General features: G+C 43.7%; 2 protein-coding genes across 2 annotated transcripts in view; one reads left to right on the top strand and one right to left on the bottom strand.

The window, feature by feature from the left end:
- LOC107091101 overlaps window positions 1-7,753 on the top strand; it is a 27,490-nt gene extending 19,737 nt beyond the window's left edge. Inside the window, exon 5 of the mRNA XM_015384852.1 lies at window positions 6,735-7,753. Coding sequence (XP_015240338.1) covers window positions 6,735-6,860 — 126 coding nt within the window. The 3' untranslated portion in view covers window positions 6,861-7,753. The remainder of the gene's footprint in view (window positions 1-6,734) is intronic.
- Window positions 7,754-8,829: 1,076 nt separating this feature from the next.
- slc4a1ap (solute carrier family 4 (anion exchanger), member 1, adaptor protein) overlaps window positions 8,830-9,212 on the bottom strand; it is a 12,851-nt gene continuing 12,468 nt past the window's right edge. Inside the window, exons 12-13 of the mRNA XM_015384858.1 lie at window positions 9,074-9,163; window positions 8,830-8,894 (exon numbers count right to left, since the gene is read on the bottom strand). Of these exons, the coding sequence (XP_015240344.1) occupies window positions 8,845-8,894; window positions 9,074-9,163 (140 nt within the window). The 3' untranslated portion in view covers window positions 8,830-8,844. The remainder of the gene's footprint in view (window positions 8,895-9,073; window positions 9,164-9,212) is intronic.

Raw genomic sequence — 9,212 nt, 5'->3', positions numbered from 1 at the left:
CCCCCCTCTCTCATTCCCCCTTTCCTGCCAGCCCACTGTTGAAAAAATGAACCACTAGAGCTGGAAAAACCTCAAAAAGCTCCAACTTTTAAGGCCAATTGAACTGACTATAATGCACTGCTGCCCCTCCACCACCTGTTGCTGCTCACTGCCTGAAAGAGTCTCAGGGTCATAGGGGAGGAGGAAAGGTTCCTGCTGGGTGGCCCGTTCAGGTAGGCTGACCAGACCTCCTCCTTTTCCCGAACATGTCCTACTTTCAGACCTAAAAAAATCTCTGGGGGGGAATTTCAAAATCCTCCGGGATGTTGGTCACTACAGCGCAACAGAACCGAGCCGTCAGCACCGCGGTGAAGTTGGTTTGAAGTTGGATATTGGATATTCCAGCTTTGCTGAGTCAGCGCGATCCAGCAAACGGTTGATCCGACTGAGGGACTCCGATGTCGGCCAGCGTCCCTCAGCTGCTGCCTCCTCCCACACGCCGTGGTGCATTTAGGGACCCTCAACAAATCTTTGAACCAGGCACTCTTAAGAAACAAAAATCAATAAATTCCTTATCTTCTGACCAACTAAGACCAAACTAAAGTAAAATCATGCCAATAGATGACGTATGTAAGACACACTTGCTTTCATGCAATTTGAAGCTATTTTCAATTTTTAAGATATTTTTAAAGATGAAAGTTGGGAATTTTCTTCAATAGCTTCCAGGTCATGTGACCCACTGACTCCAGATCTTTGTGAAACAGTTTTACTACATTAGCCAGATGAGGTAGACTCATTTTAGTATATTTTTGCCTGCTGTAACGCAGGCGGGGGGAGGCATACCGTCACCGGGTCGGGTTCGGTCGCTCCGTCCCCGGCTGGCTCCGGACAGGGAGCTGATGGCTGATGGCTCGGTTCCAATGCCCGGTCCAGGTCCTGTCAGCGGCCCAGCTTTATTTTGCATGGACTCCAGGGGAAGATATAACAGCAGCAAAGCAGCAACGGTAGAAATCTAACCATCAAAGTCACAACAAAAGCTTTTCCTAATTTCACAGAAAATAAATATGAATGAAAAAGCAAAATGTATAAATATAATTCTGCAAGTAGGTAGCACTGCTGCCTTGCAGCAAGAAGGTTTTGGGTTCAATTCCCGGCCCGTGGTCTTTCTCCATGTTTCCATGTTCTCCCTGTGCATGCGTGGGTTCTCTCTGGGTACTCCGGCTTCCTCTAGTCCAGAAACAGGGGTGTTGGGTTAATTGGCTTCTCTAAATCCTCCTTAGGTGTGAATGGTTGTTTGTCTGTGTTTCCCTGTGATGGACTGGAGACCTGTCCAAGATGGACCCCGCCTCTCACCATAGACACAGCACCCCTCACCACCCAGCAAGGAAGAGGTGTGACAGAAACAGATGGAAGGATGGATAATTTTACATTTAACTTTAGTTAAAGACATTATTCCTTGTAAATAAAAGAGTTTAACCGTGGATCACTCAGCTGGTGGAGAAGGATGAAGCAGGCGACACCTGAAGCTCATGGAGCTTTGCAGTCGTTTCTTTCTAATCAGAGGAAACAGTTTACAGCTGCAGGTGGAGATCCCATTGATGGTGATCTGGGTTCTGGTCAAACAGGACCTATTAGTGACATCTTGAATGGAAGGAAGTAGTGTCCTGATAAAGCTGATAAAGCAATGCATTCATTTGAACAATGATCTGTTTACAATTAACTTTACAAATATAGATCATTTCAATCTTCAAAGTTTGCCTTTCAAACTCATTTGTTGGGCCCATTAAGAAAAGCAGACTGGGTTTTCTGCAGACAGTTTGAGGGTTGTCCTAAAGAGTGATGAGGTTCTAAGCCATGAAGTTGAAGGTAATACCAATACAAGTAAAAAGAAATGCAATTCTAACAGTAAATAAATAATATTTATAGAGCAATTTACCTGAGTAACCTATCTGTAAGCGCTACTAACAAAAGTAGGAGGTAAAATGATTCTGAAATGAAAAGAAAAAAATCGGATTTCACAAAAATAAATTGGAATTGAGCATGAAGGCCTGCGGTGTGAACGTAGCCTTTATGAGCAGGTAGCCCAGCTAACCTACTTCTTTCACTTTAGCTCTATGAACAGTAGGGTAGCTACATTTAACTGCTGTCTAGTTTTGCTGTGTTTCAAAATAACAATAAATGTCTTGTTTAAAATTCCAAAAAAAGTTTTCACCATCTAAACACCAAATCACTTGAATCAGATTAAAGTCTGGATGTTCAGTAAGCTTCTGCAACATCTTGGTTCTTTTATTTATTTTTCAGTCCTTCTTTTATTAACCTGTAATCCTGAACTACTGGAACATCATATCAGCTTTCTTTAATATTTGGTTGTTTTGCACATTTTTTTAATAAACTGCCAAACCTCTGTCCCAGTATAACCACTCAGGTGTGATGCTACGATCGGGTCCAGCGGCTGCATCAGAGTCCAACACATGCCTGACTGTTTGCATGGTGCGTTTGTTGACATGCATGCCTGGTTTTCCAGATACAGGGCTGCATTATCAAAGAACATCTCCATTTGCTTATTAATTTTCATTCATTGATTTATTATTGGTTTGTATTTTAAATTCTGACCTATTCATTCTTATCCGTTTTTTTTTTTATCCAAAGAATGCTTCAGAAGTTCAAAATGTGCTGTTAGATTCTTTTTAATGAAATAGCATTTAGTTCCAGGTTTTATCCAGCAGCCTAACAAAGCCTGGTTTTAGTTTTGAAAGCAAAAACAAATTATTGAAGTGAAAAATCTTCCTGGATGGGAAGAGAAACGTCTTCAAACTTGGAAAAACAGTCCAGGACTTTTTTAAAAAACGTTTTTTGTAACGACTGTGATCTGGATGATGGAGATTCTTCACCAGCATCTTGTTAAAAACGTATTGAAACCAATTTTCAATACGGTATTATTATTTAGCAGCAAAGGCAAATATGTTTTATTTTATTTACCGGGCGTTTTAGGTTGTTAAAGTTCCACTTTATATTCACAAAGCTGCTTTTTCACCAGATATAAACTCTCCATCGTATTTATTTTGGGAAGTTTTTTCAGTTCTTCCAGCAGCTCTTTCCTTTTTCTTTTCTAAAATCCACTTCAGTACCTCTTTGGTATCCGTCGTCGCTAACACATTCTACGGAACGGTTATGGGTTTAATCTATGGGCTGGAATTCCCATAGTATAAAAAACGAAATACTCAAATACTTCTTTTTTTAAGATCTTCATTGTGGTTTGAAACATATTATATGAGTGTATTTATATGAGTGTGTACTATACACAGTTACTAACATAGTAATTAAAAGTGTCTGCTTTGCTGTTGGTGTCGTGTTTAAACGGTTCACCATCGTGGTGAAATCTGACGTGTGTCGCGGTATAAATACGGTTTGGATCAGGTGGGTTTAAGAGGAACGTTTCGTACCGTTACATCTGCAAAGAGACGTCCTAGTCCATGATTGCGTAGGGGGCCAACCAGGTGTCAGTGACGGGGCCCCTAAGAGGTCGGGGGCCTCTAAGCTGTCTCTGCTTACCGATATTTACGCCATTGATCGTTTTTATCTTTGAACGTAAAGAATCTGAAGGTTCAGAGGAAAGTTTCTCTGTTGCAGCATGTTGAGGTTCAGGGTTTTCATTGCAGAGACGGTTGCTCTCTGTGAACGGCCGAGCCTGTGGCCAGCTCCTTCATCTCCATCCAACTGCACGCTGGGACGGCATCTGGCCGCCATGTTTGTCCTCCTGGCTGCAGAACTCCTGATGGCACCATCAGCTCAACGCTTTTTCATCACATCCAGCCACAATAAGCACCCAGCAGCCCTTCGTTAAAAAGCCATGAAAGCTTTAGAGGCGGTTTTTGAAGAGCAGCTAAATAGTATGTTTGTTGTTTTTGATTGAGGGAAGCTTGAGTGGAAGGAGGCGGGTCCTGTTGGCTCGGAGCGAGCGCTCCAGAAGGATGCACAGTGTGCTGAGAGAAGTGACGTCATTATCACATTGTGTGGGATCGTGTGGCTGCAGCCTTATCACACTCTTGTTTATGTCGACACACACCGGCTCTGTGTTAGATGGAAGGCGAGGAGGATCAGTGAGTGAGTGGCGGTGAGAGGTAGAGGAGGAGGAAGAGGAGGTGGAGTGCGTGCGGTTCCCTTGTGGTGTTTTTCCAGGGATGGAGTCATTTTCCATTTATAGCCTTGGCCGGCTGCAATCTGTTTAGCTCCACTGGAACACGCTAGTATTGCTCATTATTCTCCGCTCTTGCTTGCTGGTTGTGTCGTCCACGTCGGTGACGTCTGCAGGTCCGTTCCCGCTTCCAGCAGGTCTTTATGACAGAGAGCAGAACTTGTTTGTTTCCCCCCCCTTTTATCTGCAAACCCTCCATTTCCTGACTGCCAACCAGAAGAGACGCTTCATGGAAGCAACTCAAGCATGAGAGTAGATGCAGGGGTCGGAGGTCGGCAGCGATGTGTATGAAGAGGAGGGGGTCCGTTGGAAAGCTGCTTCTGACCTTTGTTTTCCCTGGAAGGATGGAGCTGAACAAGGCGGCGTGTCGGAGGCCGAGATGACGGCGTCTGGTATCATCAGCCGCCATGAGGAGCAACAGGAGGAAATGATGCGGTTATGCTTGATTGGATAAGAGGAAACTTCTGCATGGCGTTACTTTACTTTAGACTGAGGTTAACTACAAGCTTTTCACCTTAGATTTCTCTCTATCTGTGAGGAAAAAACTATTTGACTATAACTAAAAACAAAGTTCAAATACTTTTAATAAATGTGTTTTTTTCAGCAGCATAACTTGAGTTCCTTTAAAGTGTAATAATGCTTTAAAGATGTTTGCACATAACATTACAAACACAAACGAACAGAATGAAGGAGCCAATGGTTAATAAAACAGACGTTTGCGGCTTACAGAAGTTTTATAAATAAAATCTGAAGTGTGCGGCGGGCATTTGTTTGTAACGCCTGAATAGAAACTTGTTAGAATCATATTTTACTAGCCTGATAAACCAGACTAAAGGTTATATTAAAGGTGTAATTTAGTCTGGCTCTGTTTAATGAGACGTCAGAAGATTATTGATGAGATCAAACCTGTTGACTAATTTTTATCAAACTGGCTTTTAATACTTGAAGTTTTATGCTTAGGATTGTTTTTATTGTTTTTATGCAGCGGTTTGTAAAGTAAAATAAACTTTGATGACTGAGACTCCTCCCCCAGAACGGCCAGATTTCCTGAACGCCTGGCGTTCTGCTGCTTCGCTGATCAGTGTAGATATTTGGTTAAAAGATGCTGCTTAATGTTCAAAGTTCAGAAATTATTTTATATCCTGCTTTAAATACCTGAGTGCTGATAGAATGACTAAGAGAGAAACATTCATACCTGCACTTAGACCTGGATGGACATGATCCTAGAAGTGTTTTTAATCAAAGTGAGTCTTTAGCTCATGAGATGAAGTCTTTCTAAAACTATAAGGGCTGTTAAACATAAAGCAGAGGAAAATAAAACTGATGGAAACAAGTTTCCTTTTGTTCTATCTGATCCTGACCTCAGCAGGAAATGAAGGCGGCCGCCATCTTCAGGTTTTGGACAATTTAGGAAAAATTCATAAAATAAGATTCAAGCATTGAAAATATTTGTAGTCTCTCTGCTGTGATTGGTCATCATTACTGGCTTACCACGCTGAACACGCCCATCTCAGAAGCTAATAAAGGAATTATTTATGCTGTTATCTGAGGTCATGTAGCAGGCATATTTTATATTTACATAAGTATTCAACCATCCGTTTTCTGTCACGCTTTATCCCAGCGGGGAGGCGAGGTGTCTGTCTCCAGCAGGAGAGGCAGGCTCCACCCGGACAGGTCGCCAATCTGTCGCACAACGGCGATTAAATGCAGAGGTAGATTTCTCCACTGGGAGAAGTTATTACCGCCCTCCTCATGAGGACTCAGAGAAGCTAATTAGCCTAACAGTCATGATCTTGGACTGGGAGGAAACCAGAGTACCCAGAGAGAACCCACGCATGTACAGGGAGAAATGTACGGGAATCAAACCTAGAACCTTCATGCTGCAAGGCCGAAGCGCTAACCACTGCGTCACTGAGCAGACTCACAGAACCAAACCCAAATCATTCCTCTGTTCTCCTTTGAGCCTTCCTATTATCTGCTGAAGGTTCGGCTCTCTCTTGAAGCCTGAATTAAAGGATGTGTGAAATGATTGATAGATAACTTAGTCCATCTACTGCTGTTGATTTTTAATTTATCCGGATTAGCTGGCTGTAGTTTGGCTGACCTGTAGCCTCCAGAGGAGAAAGATTATTTTAACATCTCACAGTTTGATTGACTGGTTTGGGGAATGATGCTGCGTTCCAGCAGCTGGATCCCTGCAGATGTTTGCTCCCTCCCTCCCTAACAGTGAGACAGCGTTGGGCTCCAGCCGCGCATCCGTCTCAGTTTTCAGGTTCTGTGAGGAATCGGCCTCTGCAGCCCTGCACAAAGTGCTGCCTCACTGCCAAATCCAACAAAGTCATTTCCTGCCGTTTCCTGTGGGGAAGAAAATGACTCGGGCTAAATTTAGAAGCCAAAGGTGGTGGGGGGGGCTTACAAGTGGAAAAGTAGAACTGCAGCCTGGATTTGCTCCACGAGGGAAGATAAAACGTCCAAAAGTGTTTAATGTTTTGGTTTTAGTCCAGAGGAGTATTGTTGTTTCTATTGTTTGTTAAATGATCTTTTTTTTTTCTGTCCCTAGAATCTAACCGGCGGTCGTCCTCCGCCCAGGTACTCCTATGACCCCTCCATCTTGGCCTTCCGCTCCATGAGCACAGCGCCCCCTTGTAGATCCTTGACTCCGTCTGAAGACCCTCCATGCTCTTAAGCAGAAACCGTCCAAAGCAGACTCCAGCCACACCTCCTCGCATTTAGGTCTTTTCATTCTGCGGCTTCTGTTAACGGAGCGAGCTCTGGAAGGTGTTTCTGTTTAAAGGTTGAACTGTTGCACTCTCAGGTAATCTGTCCCCATCACTCTGAGCCCTGCTGGAATCAGGACACCGTCTAGCAGAGCTCTCTACGTAGAATTCAGGATCATTAGACAAACACGGAGCAGGAAGCCTGTTTGGATCGCTCTGAGGGGAATGATGCATGTTAGACAATCATGTGGTTCCAGGGTTTCTTCCTTTGTAACTTCCTATCTAAACAAAAAGATGAATCATCTATCTTGTTATTGTTAAGCTGAGATGGTGGTCGCATTTATCCGTCTGAAACTACTACTCTGGATGTGTTGCTGCAAACACAGTACTGTAAGGTCGAGCTATAACAAATATGTATGACTGTAGATCAGTAGTCCTGAGTCAAAGTTACTCGTTTTCTCTTTTCCTGCATGAATCCCAGAACTCTGCAGAAACATGAATGACTGTAGGGTTGCTGCACAGTTGGCTAATCTGTTCTTCTGGATAGCCTTCCTGTAGTTCGCCATTTCACTTTGGCTTTTTGTTTCTAGTAATGTAACTCCATTCCATTCTAGGTAGAAAAGGACCACAGGTCTAACTATCTAAATATCTCTTAATGCCTTGAAATCACATTCCTGCTATATTGAAGTCTGAGGTACTTCCTGTCTCCTGAAAGGAGCTCAAACACAATGTAACTAGCTGGAACCAAGACTTTGCCGAATTGAATGTAACATCGTGACGTGTTTTCGTCCCTTGTTGCACAAGAATAATTCAATAAATACTCTGTGGCCTCTTCTTGTGATGTCATTTTATTTCTGAATGGTGGTAAAACACCTTGCTAAAGCGCTAACAGCCTTAAAGTCTTTGGCTTTTTAAAGGCGTTGTAGTAAAAAGTTGCTCTGGTCAGATCAGAAAATAACAATAGTTTATAGGCCTCAGTCTTATGATTCTATATCAAAACATGTTGGTGGCAGCATCATGCTGTGGGGATGCTGTACATCAGCAGGGAGAGGGAAGCTGATCAGCCAATGGCGCGGTCTGCAGTTGTCACACCCTCAAAACCCCGCCCACTTTCTAAACACATCTGTGTTGTGATTGGCCAGTCAGTTCTAGGGCCTGGGGTATAGATCAAGGCTAGACCAATTGCAGGGAAAAATGATTGTGGCGGGGCTAATTTACCAGGCTACTTTTAAGATGATTGGCAGAATAACTGCTATGCAACTAACTAAAATAAATGTCCAACTTAGAGAAATGTTACATTCAGGGAACAAAAGCAAACTTTGTTCATTTTAAATAACAGCTTCTAACAGGAGACCAACAGCTGACAAAAAACTAACTATGAGGTGATGTACTTTTTATTTTATTTTACAAAAAGATATTCCATTTATTATAGTTTAAAGACATTAGCGGGGGAGGGGGGGCACATGTTCGAAGTTACAGAAATCAACAGAGTGGGATTTCACAGAGAAAGGAATCTCCAGGCTCTCACTGAGGAAATCTTGTTAAAACGAGGACTTTGAGGGGGGGGGGCGTAGTGCGTGCGCACATGGAAACACACTCTTCACTTAGCTTGAGTCATTATCAGCTTACGTTTCATCCAGGACGCCGTCCAAGTGTCCAGATGGTCAGAAAAGCTGCTTCAATGCTCTCCCTCTCCTGCTGCCACCACTGCCTCTACAGCAGAGCAGAAAAAGGTAAAGCCAGGGATGGACTGACGCCAGCCAGGAGCCGGGTGCAGAGCGGGCGTCAGGTGGGTTGATCTGCAGGAGCGGCACAGGAACAGAGAGGCGGAGCCTCCTGATTCCTGCCCAGGTTAGAATAACAGAGGAGTGAATCGCTCCCTGCAATTCCTCACAGGCTCAATATGAGTCATTTTCAGGGTCACCGTCTGTAACCAGAAGCTGATGGTCCTCATCAGTAGCCGTACTTGTCGTTCAGGTGAGTGCGACCATCTCCAGTCTGACCTGTGAGAGCAGAGCAGGCAGTGAGACCAGGCTGGCAGCTGTTTATTCAGGATCATCTAGATCTGCATTCCTCAGCTGCACCCATGATTACAACAAAAACCTCAGAAGGACTTTAACGAGGTTCAGCCTGATTACTGTGATGATTTAAGGCCTCGGTCGGCTGATAGCCGCTGATTTACCTGCAGGAGGCATCCACACTGAATAATCAGGGTCATCCTGTGGATACTGTCCTGACGGCTGCACAGGAGGCTGAGGAGACATCAGGGGTTAAAATCACTTCATGCTGGGAGCCTTCATGCTTCTAACTGACACACAGGT

Source organism: Cyprinodon variegatus, unplaced genomic scaffold (genome assembly GCF_000732505.1).
Source record: "Cyprinodon variegatus isolate N-32 unplaced genomic scaffold, C_variegatus-1.0 Scaffold325, whole genome shotgun sequence".
Classification (NCBI taxonomy): Eukaryota; Metazoa; Chordata; class Actinopteri; order Cyprinodontiformes; family Cyprinodontidae; genus Cyprinodon; species Cyprinodon variegatus.
This window is presented reverse-complemented; position numbering and strand designations above follow the sequence as displayed.